The sequence below is a fragment of the Coregonus clupeaformis genome, chromosome 8 (assembly GCF_020615455.1).
Source record: "Coregonus clupeaformis isolate EN_2021a chromosome 8, ASM2061545v1, whole genome shotgun sequence".
Taxonomy (NCBI): Eukaryota; Metazoa; Chordata; class Actinopteri; order Salmoniformes; family Salmonidae; genus Coregonus; species Coregonus clupeaformis.
In genome coordinates, this window is record NC_059199.1 from 11588493 (window position 1) to 11612319 (window position 23827).

The 23827-nt window shown below is 46.6% G+C and overlaps 1 protein-coding gene across 1 annotated transcript in view; it reads right to left on the reverse strand.

Annotated features, from left to right (window-relative positions):
- LOC121571093 (ankyrin-2) overlaps positions 1–19995 on the reverse strand; it is a 143582-nt gene extending 123587 nt beyond the window's left edge. Inside the window, exon 1 of the mRNA XM_041882382.2 lies at positions 19488–19995. Coding sequence (XP_041738316.2) covers positions 19488–19622 — 135 coding nt within the window. The 5' untranslated portion in view covers positions 19623–19995. The remainder of the gene's footprint in view (positions 1–19487) is intronic.
- Positions 19996–23827: the final 3832 nt, after the last annotated feature.

Sequence of the window (23827 nt, forward strand, 5' to 3'; positions counted from 1 at the left end):
CGTTATACTGTACTGTAGGGAGGGATTCATTACTGTTTAGTCATGAAAATACCCAGCTGTTCATGGGATTGGTCTCTCTGTCTCTCTGTCTCTCTGTCTCTCTGTCTCTCTGTCTGTCTCTGTCTGTCTCTCTCTCTGTCTCTCTCTCTCTCTCTCTCTCTCTCTCTCTCTCTCTCTCTCTCTCTCTCTCTCTCTCTCTCTCTCTCTCTCTCTCTCTCTCTCTCTCTCTCTCTCTCTCTCTCTCTCTCTCTCTCTCTCTCTCTCTCTCTCTCTCTCTCTCTCTCTCTCTGTCTCTCTCTCTCTCTCTCTCTCTCTCTCTCTCTCTCCATCCCCTGTCACCCAGGTAATGATGCTGAGCTGGTATAAAGTCACTACAGGTTGCTAAGAGTCTCTAGGTCACCTGGGTCACAACGTCCTCACAGACAGCCCTGCCTAATTACAGACAGATCTGGTAGCGCTCGTCTTACACCTGTGTCTGCTTCAAATGATCCACTTTGTATGACACAGCTGCCTAGACTTATCTGACCTGGCTTTGCTGTCGAACACTCTGTCCACACCGCTTTGATGTGGCGAAGCCTTTGAGCACAGAAAAGGTGTGATGACCCCCCCGGGGAAGATGAGTTGAAGTACACTATACCCTGCCTCAGTATAATGGAGGGGAGATTATCACCATATAAATAAAAGGATAGTCATGGGTTTTACCTGGGGGGTTACTGAGAAGAAGAACAAAAAGCTATTTTGAAAGAGCTCCGGTACAAAGAAGACAAGCAAGAGACTGGAGACCACAGGCAGGGATGACATGGAATTTCACACTCACAGAGCATCACAGTTCCTCCAATTCTTCAAACACACCTCAGAAATGTTATGCCTAAACTCTCTGTCTGTGTCCCCCCAAGTCTTACCGGTATTGGGGGTTCAGGCTCAGGCTCAGGATGGTGTTCAAAGCAATAGTAGTCTGACTCTGGTAGAGCCTGGTCCACATTGGGTTGACTCCCATCGGCTTTCAAACTCTTCTCCGCCTCACAAACCTTACACATTGCTGCGTTGCCCATGGCAACCACTAGTCACAATCCCTGGCATCAGCAAATGTAAACAAACCAACAAAAGTGGGTAAAGTTTCTCCACTAGTTCCACTTACGATCCAGTCGTCCGGTGTCCCCCCACCGTCCGGTGTCCTCCCCCCATAAATCCTGTAATGTTTTGTGTAGTCCTCTGTGTCACAGCGTTGAATATTGATTGGGTGAAGCTGGGCGGCAGAACCGGGCAGAGCCAGAACTTTTTATTGAATTGATCTGTCTCTCTCAGAGTTAATGATATGCAATTCATTCACCCCCACATCCACCATAGTGTTTGTTCATTCACCCCCACATCCACCATAGTGTTTGTTCATTCACCCCCACATCCACCATAGTGTTTTATCTCAGCTGAGAGAGGCCTAGTTAGGTTTTTGTTGGATCTACTGTGAACTCGCCCATTTGAGATGCCACAGTTTACGCAGCTGCATTACAAAATTAATGTGTGTGTGTTAGTCTATGTCTGTGTGTGTGTGTGTGTGTGTGTGTGTGTGTGTATATATATATATGTGTGTGTGTGTGTGTGTGTTAGTCTGTCTGTGCATGTGTGTCTGTCTGTGTGTGTGTGTGTGTGTGTGTGTGTGTGTGTGTGTGTGTTAGTCTGTGTGTGTGTGTTAGTCTGTCTCTCTCTGTGTGTGTGTGTATATATATATATATATTGTGATGTCACGAGAGGCTGTGTCCTGGAGGGACGTTACATCCCCCTGAGGTGGCTGCAAACCCAGACAGCTATGGCTCCATCTGCTGGTATGGTCGGGAACTCCACCCCTCTATGGCCAATCTTCCCACGCAGCTGAAACAAATGAGGAGCTGATGAGCTGAAGGTTTGGGAAGGGAAGAGACACAGTCTCCAACCTGGGCTCTCTGGAGGACAAGAGTGCTGCACGTCCACTTCCATGAGGAATATAAGGATTTGGAGATACTTACCTTTGGGAAATACTCACCTTTGGATATATGCACCTGTGGAAATACGTGAGAGACATTTGGAAAGACTTTTGCTGGGTTGGCCACTAGCTGCAACGTGGACTACAGTAAGGCTGGGGAAAAGTTATCTGAGCGAGTGAGAATTATGATTTTGGATGTGGAAGAGACATCCCTGAACTGTTAACCCTTAAAGAGCCACAAGAGAACAGAATTTTGTTATATTTTCGTTAATTTCCCAAGACCTATAATAAAATCCTTGTTTTGTTTGAACCTTGTCGCCTTGCACTACTTGGAGCAATCCCGCTGAAAGCTGTGTAGCCTCTCGTGACGTCACAGATGGTGGAGAATACGGGCACGCTCAAGCGTTAATAGTGCATGTCAGAGGAGGATACCGAAGGTTTGATCACCCAGTTTTCCAAGTTGGCCGTAGGCTCCCCGCCGACTGAAATGGAGGACATATTGAAAGCCCTTGTTGCTGGCCAGCAAGCCCAGATGCAAGCAAACGTGGCTCTCTTGGAGGAGCAAAAGAAAGCCAACCTTCTGAAGGCAGAGGAATTGCAGTTGCAGAGACAGAGGGTGGTCCAAAATACCCGCCCAATAAAGGCAAGTGACTTTATATCTAAGATGGGAGCTACCGATGACATTGAGGCATACCTGCATGCATTTGAGGCCACGGCCACTAGGGAAGCCTGGCCCAAGCAACAGTGGGTTGGTCTGTTAGCCCCCCTTTCTAACCCGGGGAATCGCTGAATGCTGTCCGGGACCTGGGCCCTGACCAGGTTACTGACTATGATGCCCTGAAGTCTGAGATCCTCAGCAGATATGGACTCACAAAGTTTGGTATGGCCCAGCGCTTTCACAGCTGGACCTTCCAACCAGACCAACCTCCTCGGGCGCAGATGCATGAACTTGTCCGAATCGCAAGGAAATGGCTGGATCCGCAGAGGAATACAGCAGCGGCGGTAGTGGAGGCCGTTGTGGTGGATCGTTACTCACGCGCCCTGCCTTATGAGGCAAAACGGTTCATCAGTCAACAGGCCTTGACCACGGCTGATCTGACCGTGGAAGCTGTGGAAAAGTACCAGGCCACAGCGGAGATGCTGAATGCTTCCCGAAAAGACCCCAGGAGTGCGGCCCCACCACAAATGGGAAGAACCCGTCCAAAGGACCCCCAAGGTCTCGAACCCAGCCACGTCAGGACTTATCCCGGCTCCAGGGGGAGCCAGAAACCAGGCGGGTCCAAGAAGAGTACACCAGGAGGGGGGAAACTCGACAGTGTTACCGGTGTGGGGAGATGGGACATATCTCCTGGCAGTGTGGGAAACCAGCCGATGAACCTATGCCCACTGCGGAGTCCTCCAGCTCAGCACCCACACACCGTTTTGCCTCGCTCTTGGGAGTCGTAGATGGCGGCCCAGATCGACCCCCCACCTGCCCGGTAACTGTGAATCACCATGATGTGGAGGCCTTACTGGATTCTGGTAGCCGGGCCACCCTGGTGCGTAAGGATTTGGTGGGCCCAACGTGTCTGACCCCCGGGAAAGTCCTCCCAGTTTCCTGTGTCCATGGGGACACCAGAGAATACCCCATTACTGAACTTACAATGACCAGCACACGGGGAACCATACACACGACGGCGGGGGGTGGTTGATTCCCTCCCCGTCCCTGTCCTAATTGGACGAGACTGCCCAGCCTTTTCCCCACTCTGGAGAGAGTCTCAGGAGAGGATAACCCGAGTACCTCGGAAACGGAGAGGCAAGACTCATCCTGGGAAGGCTCCGGTGCAATCCTCCGAGTTACTCACTCCCGCCCGGGCTCTGATAGGGATGGCAGGTGCCCAGACCGACACAGAGACGGAGCTACAGAATCTGGACAAAGAACTGTCTGGTCTGAAGGGGACCGCTGAGAGGTATCGTTTGTTAAAGCAACAGTTAGACATGAAGACAGAAGAGTTAGATATCCTCCAGGCTAAACTCCAACAGAGCTCCTTCCCTAAGCAACAGGAGGAGCTGGAGAGGCTGCGCAGGACCATCGAGGAGTGTGAGGAGACCCTGCGCAGTAGTAAGGAGGTCCAGAAGAAGGCAGAGGAGAAGTACAAGGTGTTGGAGAACAAGATGAAGAATGCGGAGGCAGAGAGAGAGAAGGAACTGAAAGCTGCTCAACAGAAGCTAAACTCTGCTAAAACCAAGGCTGATGCGTTCAGTAAGAAACTCAAGGAGAGACAACAGGAGGCTGAGTCCCTGGTCCTAGAGTTGGAGGAGTTGAAGAGAGAGCAGTCTGGCAAGCACCACGGCAATGCGGACGCCTCTCCCGGCGTGATGCCTTCTTCGCTGCCTTTACCCCGACGAGGACGTCGGTCCCGAGGAGGGGGATGTGTGATGTCACGAGAGGCTGTGTCCTGGAGGGACGTTACATCCCCCTGAGGTGGCTGCAAACCCAGACAGCTATGGCTCCATCTGCTGGTATGGTCGGGAACTCCACCCCTCTATGGCCAATCTTCCCACGCAGCTGAAACAAATGAGGAGCTGATGAGCTGAAGGTTTGGGAAGGGAAGAGACACAGTCTCCAACCTGGGCTCTCTGGAGGAGACAAGAGTGCTGCACGTCCACTTCCATGAGGAATATAAGGATTTGGAGATACTTACCTTTGGGAAATACTCACCTTTGGATATATGCACCTGTGGAAATACGTGAGAGACATTTGGAAAGACTTTTTGCTGGGTTGGCCACTAGCTGCAACGTGGACTACAGTAAGGCTGGGGAAAAGTTATCTGAGCGAGTGAGAATTATGATTTTGGATGTGGAAGAGACATCCCTGAACTGTTAACCCTTAAAGAGCCACAAGAGAACAGAATTTTGTTATATTTTCGTTAATTTCCCAAGACCTATAATAAAATCCTTGTTTTGTTTGAACCTTGTCGCCTTGCACTACTTGAGCAATCCCGCTGAAAGCTGTGTAGCCTCTCGTGACGTCACAATATATATATACAGTGTGTGTGTGTATATATATATATATATATATATATATATATATACAGTGTGTGTGTGTGTGTGTGTATATGTACAGTGTGTATGTGTCAACACACAGACATATGCCCGAGTGCATGTCCCCCATGTACAGGCCAGTTATCCTGTGTGTGTGTGTCAGTACAGTGTGTGATCATACCATCACAGAGGTACAGGCGCCCATTCTCTCTGTGGTCTTTTTAAAATACTGAACATGTGACTTGGCATTGTGACGGTCCTAACAATACCCTCCCTGTTTCAAAATATGAAAATAGTTATCCGTCACTGGAACATGTTAGCCCATGCAGCGAGTAAACACTTCATTGTGAAGAACTACACACCCGCGTCCAGCTCAGAGGTGAAAAAGGAGGAAAGCTATTGTCTAAGAATTAATGAATAAATGAAATACTTTCAGAACTCTTACTGCATGGCAATTATCAAACTCAGACGTCTGGAGGGATATTGTGTAAAAGTGTGAAGAGAGGGCAATTAAATTGTTTCAAGTATTTCCAACAAACTGAGAAATGATTTAACTAAATGAGCTACTCAAACCAGAAGTACAACCCTTCTTCAAAAGCTTCTTCAGAGTCTGTTTCTGCAGAGTTACCCCATCCTCTATAAAAACATGAACATGATAAAACCATGAAGGATGTGAAAATTCCATTAACTTTCCTAAAATTCCCAGGTTTTCCCACAAATCCTGGTTGGAAAATTCCATTAACTTTCCTAAAATTCCCAGGTTTTCCCACAAATCCTGGTTGGAAAATTCCATTAACTTTCCTAAAATTCCCAGGTTTTCGCACAAATCCTGGTTGGAAAATGTTGCAAATCCTATTCCCTTCCCGAAAGGAAGCATTGAATTCCCCTTTTCTCTTATCAACCTCCTCATCCCATCTCCACAATCCCACAACACACTTCACTGTAGGTTAGATACACCACTGTAACTTGTGTAGACACAAGTCATGTAGAGACTAAGACCTTTCATTGAAAATGGCAAGTATAATCGAATAACAATCCACTAGCCAGGTAATTTACTCATGTCTCCTTGAATTGTGTTTTTAATCCTTGCATGACTGCATCGTCTGCCAAAAAACACATCCTATTAGTTCTCCCAATGGGAATCATGTTAATATGGTGTATCAGGGATCCAGACCCCACCCCTAAGCACATGTATCACAACAGATAGGAACCAAACAATCCCACTAACCCAGTCACTTAGTGACCCCCTATCCTGGTTTGCCCCCCCGCACACTGCTTAATGTCAACCACCTACCCCCCTAACCGTACCTCCCACCTCTGGAGCCTCCATCTAAAACAGATTTCGTTTCAAGTTTTCCCAACGCTGCAGCGTAGATTAATGTGTAATCCTATGGGCGGAGCAGACAACGACTAGCTTTAATCTGTGGTAAACCATATGGTTGCAGGAGGGAGGTGTTTTACAGTAGCACTCAAAGAGGCTGCTGGGAATGCTGTAGTCCTGTCACTGTGATATGTGACATAAACGGAGTGATGTAGTCTTTAATGACTACAAATCTTATCGCCCAATTAGAGCCGCATTAGCAGACGGGTGGGTGTGGTCGGGGGAAAAAAGCACCTCTTCCATTGTAGCTTTCTAGAAGGGAATGAGCAAGACAATCAAGATTCTTATTGGACATAGTCTGGCTACTGAGCAAACAGATCAATGCATGCCAAACTGGAGATTCTGCGCAGTGGGGAGTAGTGTACTCTGATGCCCCGAAGAAGAAACACTGATGTAATATTTAACATGTTTGTATGTGGTATGTTTCCGCATGGCTTTGTATACATTAGTTTCACTCAGACACACTTGACATACATACATCTTCTCCCTGCCCTGGGCTCAAAAATAAAATCAGGCTATCCCTATTGAATCGGGTAATGTAATTTCAAAAGACTATGGAAATCAAATGAATAATAGAAGTCAGTGGTCCATGTTGCCAAGGAAACACGGGCAGCTGGGTTGCTCAGTTGTTGAGAGGACATTTTCCCTCTGAAGCCATACAATCATAGATACACTGCATCTTTGACAGGTGCCATTTCTATTGGAAATGGTCAAATGACATGTTATCCTACATGTTATCTAGACTTGACTGTAGTATCCGTGTATCTAACTGCTCTGCGTAACTGCTGCTGATCTCGTCATGCAGGGCTCTGCTTAAATAAAAATGTGTTTCTGACAGATTGACAATCAGACCTACAGCGTTGCCTGGACCGACCTAGCGTAGGCTACGTGTTGAAGTGCACAGTGCCATACAATATACGGCTTAACGTTTAGTACTGCTGTTACCATGGCAGCCAGATTGTAGCCAGGCCGACTGGCCAGAGGCTGGGCCAGATGTTGGGGATTTAGGGTTGATTTGGTTCAGCGGCTTAACCAACCGCTTCCCCCTTCACTGAGACCCCTTTCAACCGTTTTCCGAAACTGGCAAAATTCAAGTGTGCCTCCCCCTCTATCTCTCTGTTCATCTCGCTGAATCACATCCACCACAGTATTCCTGTAACCATCCACCACAGTACTCCTGGAACCATCCACCACAGTACTCCTGGAACCATCCACCACAGTACTCCTGGAACCATCCACCACAGTACTCCTGGAACCTCTCATTCAACCTTCAATGTATGCATCATACATCCAGACGTCAGTGAGGACGTCAATTGGGGCAGAGACAGGGTCAGTCCAGTACAGGGTCAAAGGGAATGGAGAACGGCAGAAACTGAGAGAAAACTGTCAGGCTAATCCTGATATGCATTCAATGCTATAATGTGCTGAACCCAACTCCTCAAATACCCAATTCAGTCAAAACAAAAACATGAAGGATTTTCCAGACTAAACCAATCTGAAACCCAATCACTCACTCATGACAACATCAAAGAGGCCTCTGAACACAAACCTAAACACTGAAGAGAAATAGTACCTAAACACTGAAGACAAACATCACTCACCCTTCTCATGGTCTCAAAAACGGTGAATCCTGCCTGAATCAACCGCCAGCCATGTAGTGTGCATCCCCTTCACCTGAACCCCCCAACAAGAGCTACCCTTCCCTCCGACCCAAGGTCTCTGCAGCTGAAAACAGTGTGGAGTCCAACTGTGTGATGATACTCCCTGGTGTGTGGACCAATAGTATTGACAGGGACTCTGTGTTTGTCCCAAAAACAGCCCTAGAACCTGGCCTGGAACCAGCGGGGGAAATTAAACAGAGACTGAAGTCACTAGGTCATTTTAATTGGTGAGACTCTAATCTCACCACCAGATATCCCTGGCACACAGTTTATCACGACACCTTACCAAGCGAACACAGAGGAGACTGGAGAAGCACTACGGACTGTGTGTTGAGATGCTGAACCTAGCTGGAAATAGCTGTCGGGGCGCCCACATAACAGTGACTCTGTGTAACTTACTGTAGCTCTTCAGGGAGAACAGGTGGATACTTTACGGTAAGTACTGATGTTCTTGCGCGGATGGATGGTATGGAAAAACGCTTAGTACTTAGAAACATCAATATTCAGTGATCACAAATGGACAAAGATAAACGGATGACTCATATGAATGCCACTCTGCTGGTTGGGAGTAGCAGCTAGCAGCAATATTACACATTTCAGACCTAGCTGGTTCTACCTGTGGTCCGAACTCTGTATTTCTGGACCCTGGCAGTAAAAATCCAATCAACACCCCGCTCACATTTCTCTCTAGATTCTCTCACCATCCCTCCAGCGCTCTCTACCTGCCTCGTTTTGCTGCATTGCATTATTGATACGCCTTGACTTGGGCGGCTGTTAGCGAAGCCGTTAGAGCGTTGGGCCAGTAACCGAAAGGTTGCTGGTTCGAATACCTGAGCTGACAAGGTAAACAATCTGTCTATGCGCCCTTGAGCAAGGCACTGAACCTTCATTTGCTCCAGGGGAGCTGTACTACTATGGCTGACCCTGTAAAACAATATATTTCACTGTAGGTGACAATACAACATAATTATATATTTGCAGCAAGAGGCAGGGAGGGACTTCACAGGCAAAATTGGGAAGTCTAAAGTACAGATTTTTTTATTATTCCCCAACACCCAGAGAGAGCGTACTTGGTACTGTACGTAGGGCCTGTGATCATCGGAATGATATGAACCAACTTGCCCAAGACTCACATCTGGCAAAGGAATTTGCTATGGTGGTTTATTTGGTGATGAAGTGGAGGAATATTTGGTAGTTAAGGTCATTTGGAAGATCCTAACACTGAACTAAATGAGCTAGAATGTAATGAGGCATGCAAAATGGTAGTGAGTGTTGCATTATTATCATTTGAAATGAATGCATGTCCACTCTGTATAAGACTAAAGATCAGATTCAGATTTCAGAATGGCAATACAATCATCTTTGCCATCTTCGTCTGTGACATACTCTACATCAGTGTTTCCCAGCCAGGGGTACAAGGACCCCTGGGGGTACCTGACCTATCCACAGGGGGTACTTGAGAAGACTTATGAGACCATAGGCTTACTGGTAAAATGCACATGAGGTACTTCAGGGGTACTCCGGGCAGAACAAAATGTACTTGGTGGTACAGTAACCAAAAAAAGGTTCTCCTCGGGTTACCATGGTAATTTGACTCTACTGGTCCTGAGCTACTGTCTCACATAGCACCATGGTAGATTAGACTGTAATCCTGGATTTCCCCAATCCCAGTTAAGAGCCAAACAGGGTATACAGTACAACCATAAACCAGTAGTAACACCACATCCAGACAGAGAACTGATTACTACGACTGCATAAATTCTAGATTTTTCAGAATCAGTTTTTCGTAGACTTTGACAACGATGACAAATTCACAGTGATGACAATACAGAGAATTCTAATACTGTATGTAAAACTCACCAAATACACATGAATCATGTCATCTAAGCTGTCAAACAAGCTCAAAGCAAATGCAACAGTACATTCCACAAGTTCAGACAGAAAACCGATGTTCAACCTATTTACTGATTACCGTAGCTACAGTAGTTGAAATGCCGGCAGAGACACTTTGTACTACATATGCTACATCCACATAATGTACACTGTGCACTAATCCACAGGAGTCTAAATGGAGGAGGAAGGAGAGGGCAAGATGGTGGGAGGCAGAGAGTAGAGAGAGGGCGTGGCTTAGATTATCATCCAGCATAAACAATTCACCCTAAATTGCGTCAGAAAGGGATCCAGCTGCAGAGAAGCAGATTTAATGTAAAAATAGGTCAGTACTAACACCATGACGAACACCAGGCCCTAGGTCAGTACTAACACCATGACGACCACCAGGCCCTAGGTCAGTACTAACACCATGACGACCACCAGGCTATAGGTCAGTACTAACACCATGACGACCACCACGCTATAGGTCAGTACTAACACCATGACGACCACCAGGCCCTAGGTCAGTACTAACACCATGACGACCACCAGGCCCTAGGTCAGTACTAACACCATGACGACCACCAGCAAATAGAAACAGGGAACACAAAACAGGTGTATCTCTCCTGTGACTCACACCCACATACAGCAGGTCAGGACCTGCCTGGTACCCAGCTCAACTACCAGCCTCTGAGGTAATAGTATATCCTCTCTCAACCACATACAGCAGGTCAGGACCTGCCTGGTACACAGCTCAACTACCAGCCTCTGAGGTAATAGTATATCTCTCTCACCCACATACAGCAGGTCAGGACCTGCCTGGTACCCAGCTCCTTCAGGGTTACTCGTTACTCCCGAGTGGTGCAGTGGTCTAAGGCACTGCATCGCAGTGCTAGCTGTGCCACTAGAGATCCTGGTTTGAATCCAGGCTCTGTCGTAGCCGGCCGCGACCGGGAGACCCATGGGGCGGCGTGCAATTGGCCCAGCGTCGTCCAGGGTAGGGGAGGGAATGGCCGGCAGGGATGTAGCTCAGTTGATAGAGCATGGTGTTTGCAACGCCAGGGTTGTGGGTTCGATTCCCACAGGGGGTATGAAAAATAATAATGTATGCACTAACTGTAAGTCGCTCTGGATAAGAGCGTCTGCTAAATGACTAAAATGTAAACTACCAGCCTCTGAGGTAATATTATATCTCTCTTGCTCTAGCAGTTCTAGCCATTTTAGCCGAACACCCAAAATGTACAATATTTGTAGAGCCTTTGTCTTGTATAAGCATACATATCATACACAGGAGGCTGGTGAGGGGAGGACGGCTCATAATAATGGATGGAATGGACTGAATATAATGGTATCAAACTCATAGAAACCAGGTGTTTGATGTGTTTGAGACCATTACAATCATTTCGTTCCAGCCATTACTATGAGTCTGCCCTCCCCATTTAAAGTGCCACCAGCCACCACTGATATCATACCTCAGTCTTCAGTAATAACCTATGGTACTGTAAGTGAATGTGCATGAGTAGATAAACATTAATGTACAGGTAACTGCCAAAATAAAGGAAACACTTGAGTAAATGACGGATACAAAGTAAATTGAAAGCAGGTGTTTCCGCACAGGTGTGGTTCCTGAGGTAATTAAGAAATTAACATGCCAGCATGTTTAGGGTCATAGGATGACAATGCCACCATCCAGAGGGCAGGAGTGGTCACTGAATGGTTTGATGAGCATGAAAACGATGTAAACCATATGCCATGGCCGTCTCAGTCACCAGACCTCAACCCAATTCAACACTTATGGGGGATTCTGAGATGGCTTTTTCCATCGACAAAACACGATGTGACGGAATTTCTCATTGCATTGAAGCTGTTCAGGCTCGTAGTAGCCCAACGCCCTATTAAAACGCTTTATGTTGGTGTGTCATTTATTTTGACAGTTACGTATTAGACATTTTTGTCATTTAGCAGACGCTCTTATCCAGAGCAACTTACAGTAGTGAGTGCCTACATTTTCTTACCTGTCCCCCGTGGGAATCGAACCCACAACCCTGGCATTGCAAGTGCCATGCTCTACCAACTGAGCTACACGGGAACCAACTGAGCCACCCGTATGTAACAACACAATACACAAAGCACAGCAACATCCATGTACTTGCATTGCGAGTGTCCCGGCAGCATTACAGACCTGTACACCTAGAATATAATGGACCGACCCAAAAGGCCACAGTCAAAACAGGGAGAGTAGTATTGTACTGCCCAGGGGTCCTAGGGCCAGATGTATATCCTCATGCTAAACACACGTGTACACACACACCCTTCTGACTACTATAGATGAAACTGTACTATACTGTCCTCCTATACTGTAATTGGAGACATTATTAGTGTAATCATCAAACTATCAATTCCACTTAGCAACTCTAAGCGTCTCCATAACTATACTTAGCCATATTTGCATGACAGAAAATAAAGCATGAGTATTAAAATGTGTAATTTGGGTAGCATGAGAAAATCTCTAGTGAAGAGGTGTTATCGTAGTCAAGGTAACGTCTCCCTGAGGAAAAAGCTATTCAGAACAAAGGTAGAGATTGAATGACTCGGACAGTATAAGCAGTTTTGTAGAGCTCAGTAAAGCAGGACTCCACAGTGCAGGCATCCTGTAGTTTCTCAAGGTTGGTACAAATTAAGTGAGGCACCCTGTAAACCAAAATCATGCAGATAAAGTGATATATTAGGGGATTAGGGGAAAATGGTTACAGTTTGTGTGTGTGTGTGTGCTTGAAGGACGTATGTGGGTGTAACTGTTTACTCTATGTGCCAGCATACATAGAGGTGGCCAGAACCTTGTCCCTGGATTTACCACCAATCGCTTAGTGACGCATCACAGGAGACTGTAGTCTGTGTCGCCGTCTGAGGAGAGACACACTGTTCAATTATTCATCAGCACAGCTTTTACCAAGGACATCTCCCCAGTCATCCTCCATATCTCCACATCCAGGCCAAAATCCTGGTACCTCTACCAAGCACGGGTGTATTTTGCTGGGGTAAGTACAGCAGTGGTGTCCCCCTCCCTGGTTCTCTTGAATCCGGCCACAAAACATGTATCGGTCCCATAATCCATAAACACATAGGATAGGGTGTCCAATCAAAAACGCCAATGGGTAAAATATGTTAATTGTGTAGATAATCCTCTAAGAAAACCAATGGTCCAAACCTCATGTCTCTCTATCATAATCCGTTCAAAAGTTCTTGGAGTTTTTACACTTGTAGGAGGGCCAGACTTGGGTGACTAAATCAATGGCCAGAGAACAAAAGTGGTCAAAAATCTGGAAAATTGCATTGCATCAGCAAGGCTGGATTCTGTGCAAGAATTAAGGCTACTGGCTACCTGACAGGATCAGTTTCCAGTTGAACTCGTCATCTTTCTTCTTGAATCCGCAGGACATAAAACAATATAGAGGTAAGATAGGTGACGAGACATGACATGTAGTATTTTCATATTTTAGTATACACTTTTCATATTAATTTAAAATTCCTGCTCTTTTTCAAAGATTTCTCACAAAAACAAAGGTATCTCTGTGAAATGTCAAAGGAGCACTGAGCATACAGCAAACTTTTTTATTTTCACAGCCTTTTACATTTAATTCAGCTCAAGTCATGCTAATTTAGCTTTGCGCGACCCGTGGAAACAACTTTGAAGACGACGACCAGAAAAATGTAAAATCCTCTAAATGTATGAGAAACCTGCACCACTATGTCAGCGAGAACTTTTAGTGTAATCTCACTCCTGTGTGTTATTGGTACACAGTGAGATAGGGTGCATCAGTGCTGCTCTGCAGTGCAGTGTCAGTGTGTTACCATAGTACACTGATGCAGGGAGGGAACGTGTAAACTCATAATGTGAGGATTAACTCCGGATGTGTCTCCACTCAAAGTACCTCAACTTGGCCCATCGCACAACTGGGTAAGAAGACACAAAAGGGGTGGAATGGAATATAAATTAGAAAGTAAGTAAAAATTGATTGATTTAAGTATTTATTTATTTTTGAAAAAAAAAAGGAAATGACCGAAACAACTGTTGTCACAACTAGTCATGCCAACTGATGTCAGCTTATGACCACTGACTTCCTGTCACTGTCATGACACCATCAGCTATTTGGCTAGAAGTAACCATCATTTCCTAGAATTGGTTACCTTTTCCCTTTCCACACAAAGAGGACGCTACATAGCTACACCAGCATGGTGAGAGAGGACCGGGCCTCCTGGCCAAAACACACAGATGGGAGACAGGATGTTTTTCACTGAATCTCTCTTTTTCCCTTCCCCCTGTTGGACAGAGCAGTGTTTTCTTTGGTTATGCCCTCAGTGATGCAATTACAACACACATCTTCTGTCCTGCACGAGACTAAGAGATAGAGGACTGCTGCCAGTTCAGGTCATAGAGGTGATGAAGGGGCATTACTGTAGGACGGACGTCACTCACAGCCAACCAAATGGACAAAAGCCAGCTAGTCAAGCTTACTGTAGATGGGACAGACACACACATGCAGACAGACAGAGCACACACACACACACACACACACACACACACACACACAAACACACACTGACCTCCGGTTCAGTAGTTGAGTCTGGACACATAGTTTCATGAATGAAATGACAGCCATCGCTCTCCGAATGACAACATCTGGTCTTTGTACTAGTTGGCAACAGAGATGAAGACAAAGCCCTATTAAGATATTACTCTGAGAGGTGACAGTCTGCTTAGAGACTGGTGATGCATGAAACCATTCATATCCCAAAGGAAATGTTTTTATGTGGGGGGAGGAGAGAGAGAGAGAGAGAGAGAGAGAGAGAGAGAGAGAGAGAGAGAGAGAGAGAGAGAGAGAATGAGGGGGGGGATAGAGGGAGAGAGAGTTGATCACTGTCCGCAGTGCAGGGAGACACCTGCTGCCCTCCTCCTCCTCCTCCTACTCCTCCTCCTCCTCCTCCTCCTCCTCCCCTCCTCTCCTCTCCTCATCCTCTCCCTCTCCTGACACGGCACGGCCACAGGAATATTGATCTGATGCTAAGTATTCATACTGTGTCTCCTATTCACACTGTATAATGTAGTAGGCCACTGCCGGATATACTTGTTCTACTGTACTCGGAAATAATGTGTTTGCGGTGTGTGTGTGTGTGTGTGTGTGTGTGTGTGTGTGTGTGTGTGTGTGTGTGTGTGTGTGTGTGATGCTCATAATGCAAAGTAGTAGATTTATTTATACTCTTCACTGTGTCCAGCTTGATAACAGTCATTTATAGTCTCTTCACTGTGTCCAGCTTGATAACAGTCATTTATAGTCTCTTCACTGTGTCCATCTTGATAACAGTCATTTATAGTCTCTTCACTGTGTCCAGCTTGATAACAGTCATTTATAGTCTCTTCACTCTGTCCAGCTTGACAACAGTCATTTATAGTCTATTCACTCTGTCCAGCTTGACAACAGTCATTTATAGTCTATTCACGCTGTCCAGCTTGATAACAGTCATTTATAATCTCTTCACTGTGTCCAGCTTGACAACAGTCATTTATAATCTCTTCACTGTGTCCAGCTTGATAACAGTCATTTATAGTCTATTCACTGTGTCCAGCTTGACAACAGTCATTTATAGTCTATTCCCTCTGTCCAGCTTGATAACAGTCATTTATAGTCTCTTCACTGTGTCCAGCTTGATAACAGTAATCGAAACTAAAGCTACACAGTCAGGGAGCATAAACTATTCTAAAAGTGATGGACACATTTTGAGTGCGGTAAAGACCGAACGCGGCCCGTGGGGAAAATAAGTTTGCCACCCCTTCCTATTCCCCCCCACTTCCCTCAACCCCTCTGACTTTGAAGCGCTCCAAACAGACAAGTTCCAATGTCCATACTAGCACACTACATAGAATGCATGCCTATTGCTTCATTGTTCATACTCAGTGACATGCTAGTGTGGACATTGGGACAAACCCTAGTCTGTTTCCATCTTGACTGAACTGACATGAGGTCAATTGTTTTGGCATAATAGATCATTGATTGCTGTCGATGTAAACTGAACCAGAGAACTTGTTCCCCAAACCCCAAAATGTTATCCATTAATCCATTTTAGGACTGTAGAGTTCACCACATCAGAGAGAGCAGCCCAACGATCCCAGTCATCATAATCTCCTCTGACTCCAGTGAACAACACAAAAACAATGCGCAGCGAATCTCCCCAGCAGGTAAAAGGGTCCCGCGTCTAAATCTGACTACCGGATTTAGACTGGTTAGAACTTAGAACAAAGTAGCCTAAGGGTTAGTTTTGCCATGTAGAGTGTATTGTCTGGTTCAGAGTAGTCTATACTCTGAACCAGATAATACAGACTCAAAATAAGGTGTGGTTCACGATAACTCACACAGTGTTCACAGTAATGGCTTGAGATGTGAGCAGGTGTGGTTCACGATAACTCACACAGTGTTCACAGTAATGGCTTGAGATGTGAGCAGGTGTGGTTCACGATAACTCACACAGTGTTCACAGTAATGACTTGAGATGTGAGCAGGTGTGGTTCACGATAACTCACACAGTGTTCACAGTAATGGCTTGAGATGTGAGCAGGTCTTATTTTCCAATACTGCTGCATCAATCTCCTTAGACACAGCAGAACAGTCATTTATCTGTCTATGGACACTGTGTGCTTGGGTAGAAACTGAAAAAATAGACATGCACATACACCCACACAAACACACAAACTCGCTCTATACCCGGACCCAGTTGTGTCACACTGGGAACCACAGGACGTCCCAGTCAATAAGGTAAGCACACCATGTACTGGAACACCAGTTAGTCCCCCAACACACCATGTACTGGAACACCAGTTAGTCCCCCAACAAACCATGTACTGGAACACCAGTTACTCCCCCAACACACCATGTACTGGAACACCAGTTAGTCCCCCAACACACCATGTACTGGAACACCAGTTACTCCCCCAACACACCATGTACTGGAACACCAGTTACTCCCCCAACACACCATGTACTGGAACACCAGTTAGTCCCCCAACACACCATGTACTGGAACACCAGTTAGTCCCCCAACACACCATGTACTGGAACACCAGTTAGTCCCCCAACACACCATGTACTGGAACACCAGTTAGTCCCCCAACACACCATGTACTGGAACACCAGTTAGTCCCCCCAACACACCATGTACTGGAACACCAGTTAGTCCCCCAACACACCATGTACTGGAACACCAGTTAGTCCCCCAACACACCATGTACTGGAACACCAGTTTCTCCCCCAACACACCATGTACTGGAACACCAGTTAGTCCCCCAACACACCATGTACTGGAACACCAGTTAGTCCCCCAACACACCATGTACTGGAACACCAGTTAGTCCCCCAACACACCATGTACTGGAACACCAGTTACTCCCCCAACACACCATGTACTGGAACACCAGTTACTCCCCCAACACACCATGTACTGGAACAGCAGTTACTCCCCCAACACACCATGTACTGGAACACCAGTTAGTCCCCCAACACACCATGTACTGGAACACCAGTTACTCCCCCAACACACCATGTACTGGAACACCAGTTAGTCCCCCAACACACCATGTACTGGAACACCAGTTAGTCCCCCCAACACACCATGTACTGGAACACCAGTTACTCCCCCAACACACCATGTACTGGAACACCAGTTAGTCCCCCAACACACCATGTACTGGAACACCAGTTACTCCCCCAACACACCATGTACTGGAACAGCAGTTACTCCCCCAACACACCATGTACTGGAACAGCAGTTACTCCCCCAACACACCATGTACTGGAACACCAGTTACTCCCCCAACACACCATGTACTGGAACAGCAGTTACTCCCCCAACACACCATGTACTGGAACACCAGTTACTCCCCCAACACACCATGTACTGGAACACCAGTTACTCCCCCAACACACCATGTACTGGAACACCAGTTAGTCCCCCAACACACACACTGGTGCCTATCCCTCCCTGTCCTCCTGCCCCACACAAACACACCTGCATGTCTGCCACCCCACACACACCTGCATGTCTGCCACACACACACCTGCATGTCTGCCCCCTAGGGATGTATAGTGGTATAAAGATGTAAACTACTATAAGAGGGGATGTGTGTGTATATATATATATATATATATATGCTACACAGAGACAACGCATCTATGCTGCGATCAGCCTGGCGTGTAGGGTAGAAAGGTACTGCGTAGACTTACTGGCACCGCACCAGGACTACATCACAGGTAGGGATTGGTGCAAGGAGAGGACGTCCAGGGAGGATGCCTGTCCATGGGCAGAGATGGGTGCCTTTCTGAGCATGGATGTGGGGAGGGTAGAACATTTTTAGTTGGTGGTGAACTTCTGATTCTTTTGAATGGTGGTGCTATTGGTTGGAGAGATGGCAGCTGAAGAATGGGTATTCCTCATCCTTTAGCTGTGGTCACAGTAAGCAGTGGATGTGGTGGTGTAGATGGTGGTAGGGTAGATGGTGGTGGTGGTGGTGTAGATGGTGGTGGTGTAGATGGTGGTGGTGTAGATGGTGGTGGTGTAGATGGTGGTAGGGTAGATGGTGGTGGTGGTGGTGGTGTAGATGGTGGTGGTGTAGATGGTGGTGGTAGGGTAGATGGTGGTGGTGGTGGTAGGGTAGATGGTGGTGGTGGTGTAGATGGTGGTGGTGGTGTAGATGGTGGTGGTGGTGTAGATGGTGGTGTAGATGGAGGTGGTGTAGATGGTGGTGGTGGTGTAGATGGTGGTGTAGATGGAGGTGGTGTAGATGGTGGTGGTGGTGGTGGTGTAGATGGTGGTGGTGGTGTAGATGGTGGTGGTGGTGTAGATGGTGGTGGTGGTGTAGATGGTGGTGTAGATGGAGGTGGTGTAGATGGTGGTGGTGGTGTAGATGGTGGTGTAGATGGTGGTGGTGGTGTAGATGGTGGTGGTGGTGTAGATGGTGGTGTAGATGGAGGTGGTGTAGATGGAGGTGGTGTAGATGGTGGTGGTGGTGTAGATGGTGGTGGTGGTGTAGATGGTGGTGGTGGTGTAGATGGTGGTGTAGATGGTGGTGTAGATGGTGGTGGTGGTGTAGATGGTGGTGTAGATGGAGGTGGTGTAGATGGTGGTGGTGGTGTAGATGGTGGTGGTGGTGGTGTAGATGGTGGTGGTGGTGTAGATGGTGGTGGTGGTGGTGTAGATGGTGGTGCAGATGGTGGTGTAGATGGTGGTGGTGGTGTAGATGGTGGTGGTGGTGGTGGTGGTGGTGTAGATGGTGGTGGTGGTGGTTCAAAAGAGACATGATAGGGAGATGGAGAATGGGTCCTCACACCTGGGTGGAGTTGGTTAGCTTGGTTTCAGATATGAAAGATGGGTGGAATGATGGAAGATGGGTATTCCTCCTCATACCTTGATGATGCGGTTGATGATGATGGTGGGGTGAGAAGGTATGTGACTATGTGGAAGGTAATAGTCAGGAGGTGTTGGATGTGAGAATGGGCAGGTGAAGGCAAAGCATTATGGGTGCCGAGCTGTCTATCCCTCGTACCTTGCGTTTGCGCTCAGCCCGTTCCCGGGAACGTATCCTCCTCTGACGGGCTTTCTCCAGAGCCTTCAGGTCAGGACCCTGCTGCTCCACCAGCTCCACCCTGGCCTTCTTAATGTGGGCCGCGGCGTGCGCCATGGCTGAGTGCTACCTTCTATTACAGCAATTCCAGAAAAATCTCCCCAAACCTCCTTTAAAATTCCCCCAAAGACTCCCAGAGTCCCAAAGAGCAGCAACGGCAGCGAAGGGTTAAAATAAATAGATTCCCAGCGGGTGACTTTCCGCCGAGAGCAGGTAGACGTTTGAGCCGAGCCGTCCGCTCCCACAACTCTGCGGGAAAGCAGAGGAGGAGGACGGAAAGAAGAGAGAGAAAGAGAGAGAGGTGTAGCCACTAGTCGTCTATGCCTCCAGCTACCACCACCACATATGAACTGCTCTTGCTCTACATACAGAGCCCCACTCCCTGGAACTCTGCATCTGATGTTTGGAGTGTGTGTGTGTGGATAGAGAGAGGGAGAGAGAGTGATAGAGCGAGAGAGAGGGAGAGAGAGGGAGAGAGAGAGAGAGAGAGAGAGAGGAGGGGGCAGGTCTGATACACGCCACCAGAGGTAAGCTGAGAGAGAGAGAGAGAGAGAGAGAGAGAGAGAGAGAGAGAGAGAGTTAGAGAGAGAGAGAGAGAGAGAGAGAGAGAGAGAGAGAGAGAGAGAGAGAGAGAGGGAGAGAGAGTGAGAGAGTGAGAGAGAGGGGGCAGGTCTGATACACGCCACCAGAGGTAAGCTGAGAGAGAGAGAGAGAGAGGGTGGAGAGAGGAGAGAGAGAGAGAGAGAGAGAGAGAGAGAGAGCGAGAGAGAGAGAGAGAGAGAGAGAGAGAGAGAGACAGAGAGACAGAGAGAGAGAGAGAGAGAGAGAGAGAGAGAGAGAGAGAGAGAGAGAGAGACAGAGAGACAGAGAGAGAGAGAGAGAGTTAGAGATCCAGCTGCTGTGGGAATCTTCAGGTTTAGTATCTGTCTGTCAGTTATCCCAAATACAAGACTTCCCCACTAATCACGTAATGGGGGTAGAAAGAGGTGAGGGAGGGGGATACGGTGGCTGAGAACACTGCTTACATTTGGTTGGAAGGAGCCATGTGCGCCGAACCGACGGGGACACAGAGGAGATACAGGAAATCTCCCTTAAATACCTTACTCTTCCCCCCTTACAATGGAGTAAAATGGTACAGTCTGCTGCTGCAGATTTCACAGCTCGAGCACACATACACATAGGGCGGCAGGTAGCTTAGTGGGTAAGAGCGTTGTGCCAGTAACCGAAAGGTCACTGGTTCTAATCCCCGAGCCGACTAGGTGAAAAATCTGTCGATGTGCCCTTAAGCAAGGCACTTAACCCTAATTGCTCATGTAAGTCGCTCTGGATAAGAGCGTCTGCTAAATGACTAAAATGTAAATGTAATTCATTCCTTACTGTACACAAACACTTCTTTGCCTAGAGCCATGAAACAAATAAAGGAGTGTATAAAATCTAAGAATAGCATGAAAGCACCAGCATTACGATTCCACAGCCAAACAGGAAAATAGTAATATATTTCAAGCGGTGTGTGTGGGATTAAAAACTAAACGCGGCATTATTATTCGATGCGTATGTACTGTACAGTTACATGTGGTTAAAAAATGTTTGTATATCCACATGCTTGGAGTATAGAGAGGCATGTGAGTGTGTGTTGGCTGGAGAGGAGACGCAGCACTGGTGATGGCCATAGTGTGCCTGCCACCTAGCACTGGCATCAACTCCTACATCCTACACCCTCACACCCAACCAGTGTTGGGGAAGCTACTCTGAAAATATAGTTTACCAAGCTACCAATTACTCACCACCGGAAGAAGTTACGCTAAACTAAAGCTACCCTTAAGAAAAATACAGTAACTAAAGTTACTTTGAAAAGGTAGTTCACTACATTCAAACTACTTCATGGAAAATTATCATATGTAAATCTGAAATTTCATAGAATTCAAATTGCCAAAACAGATTACTCTGGAGTCAGATGTTAACAGAATGTGTAATTTAGCCTATTAAACACAACAAAATATGTTTGAAGTGAGAATTAGGTAGGTCCGATGCCAAAAAATTATGGAAATTGTGTGCAGCAGTGTGTAGTTCCAGCAGTTAGCTACACCACTACAAGTAATAACTACTGAAAATAGTTCAACTACCACTACATGCAGTTCACTACTCCCCAACACTGCACCCAACACAGCTTACTAAGAGAGAGAGAGAGAGAGAGAGAGAGAGAGAGAGAGAGAGAGAGAGGCATAGGTTGAATGTGACCAGAGGACATAAAACGAGAGGGAAGGAAGAAGAGATGGAGAGATATATAGAAAAGAAAGAAGAAATGGGGTGGAGAGGGAGAGGGAGAGAGAGAGAGGAATATGAAAGGGGGTGGAGAGGGAGATAGAGAGAGGAATATGGAAGGGGTGGAGAGGGAGAGAGAGAGATGAATATGAAGGGTGGAGAGGGAGAGAGAGAGTAATATGAAAGGGTGGAGAGGGAGAGAGAGAGGAATATGGAAGGGTGGAGAGGGAGAGAGAGAGAGGAATATGGAAGTGTGTGGAGAGGGAGAGAGAGAGAGGAATATGAAGGGTGGAGAGGGAGATAGAGAGAGGAATATGGAAGGGTGGAGATGGAGAGAGAGAGAGGAATATGGAAGTGTGTGGAGAGGGAGAGAGAGAGGAATATGGAAGTGGGTGGAGAGGGAGAGAGAGAGGAATATGGAAGGGTGGAGAGGGAGAGAGAGAGAGGAATATGGAAGTGTGTGGAGAGGGAGAGAGAGAGAGGAATATGAAGGGTGGAGAGGGAGATAGAGAGAGGAATATGGAAGGGTGGAGATGGAGAGAGAGAGAGGGAATATGGAAGTGTGTGGAGAGGGAGAGAGAGAGGAATATGGAAGTGGGTGGAGAGGGAGAGAGAGAGGAATATGGAAGGGTAGAGAGGGAGATTGATAAGGATGAAGAAGAGAAAGACAGAGAGGAAGAAAGAGGAATGGACACACCCTCCTCACCCCTATTCAGTCTCATTGTATTCAGACACCCTTCCTCACCCCTATTCAGTCTCATTGTATTCAGACACCCTTCCTCACCCCCTATTCAGTCTCATTGTCTTCAGTGACAGTCCATGTGATAAATCAGTCTAGTTTCTCCTCTCCAGCTGAGCGGCAGGGGCACTGATATCTACATTAATATCAATAATGTCATGTGACCATCGAACAAGACCGACTAAAGGAGGAGGAGCAAGAGTTCATCATGCAAATATCATTAGAATCATGGGAATGTCAAAAGCCTTATTAGAAACGGCTGCACTCCCACACATTCAGAGAATATACTTCTGTATTCACACCATAACACCACCATCTAAATACAGAAGGACTGGAATAAGTAGAGGACATCAACTGATGTGTTAGTACAATCCATTGATATAGAGATCTGTGATTTCTACTTCCATAGCCAACTATGTCCTCTTACATTATAATCACCTCAGCTACTCTAGTATGCAGCTAGCATTTCAAATGCCACTGTTAGGAACAGAACAGTGAGTGCAATATTAGTTCTTACAGAGAGAGAATCCTTCTGGGTAGCACCGATGTAGCATTCACGGCATGTGGTCCTTTGTAGCTCAGTTAGTAAGGCTGTAATGCCAGGGTAGTGGGTTCGATTCCCAGGACCACCCACGCGCAAAATGTATGCAAGCATGACTGTAAGTCGCTTTGGATAAAAGCGTCTGCTAAATGGCATAAATAGAGAGAGAAATGTACTGCAGCTTAACATGAATCAAAACATTACTAAATCTTACATAAGCTAGCATTCATCTAAGGTTTTGTTATGAAATATGACAGTATAGACTCTCCTTTCCGACAGTGAATGTTGGCAGCTTAATTTCAGCACCACAGACATGGTTTTGTATTGTATCCTACTGACTTGAACATGACCCCACACTTAAATGTAAAATCTTGTGTGGATTTGAATGTGAAGTCCTGTCCATGGTGCTGAAAGCAATGCTGGCAAAGAGAGCAATGGGGATTAGATCAGTTCACTGGCAACTTCACATTGTAGTACAATAGAATAGAGCACCATTTGACCCTCTTAAAACATACACAGATGGCATACTTATTTATTTTACCCTTATTTTAACAGGTAAGTTGACTGAGAACATATTCTCTTTTACAGCAACGACCTGGGGAAGAGTTACAGGGAAGAGGAGAGGGGATGAATGAGCCAATTGGAAGCTGGGGATGATTAGGTGGCCATGATGGAATTTAGCCAGGACACCGGGGTTAACACCCCTTCTCTTACGATAAG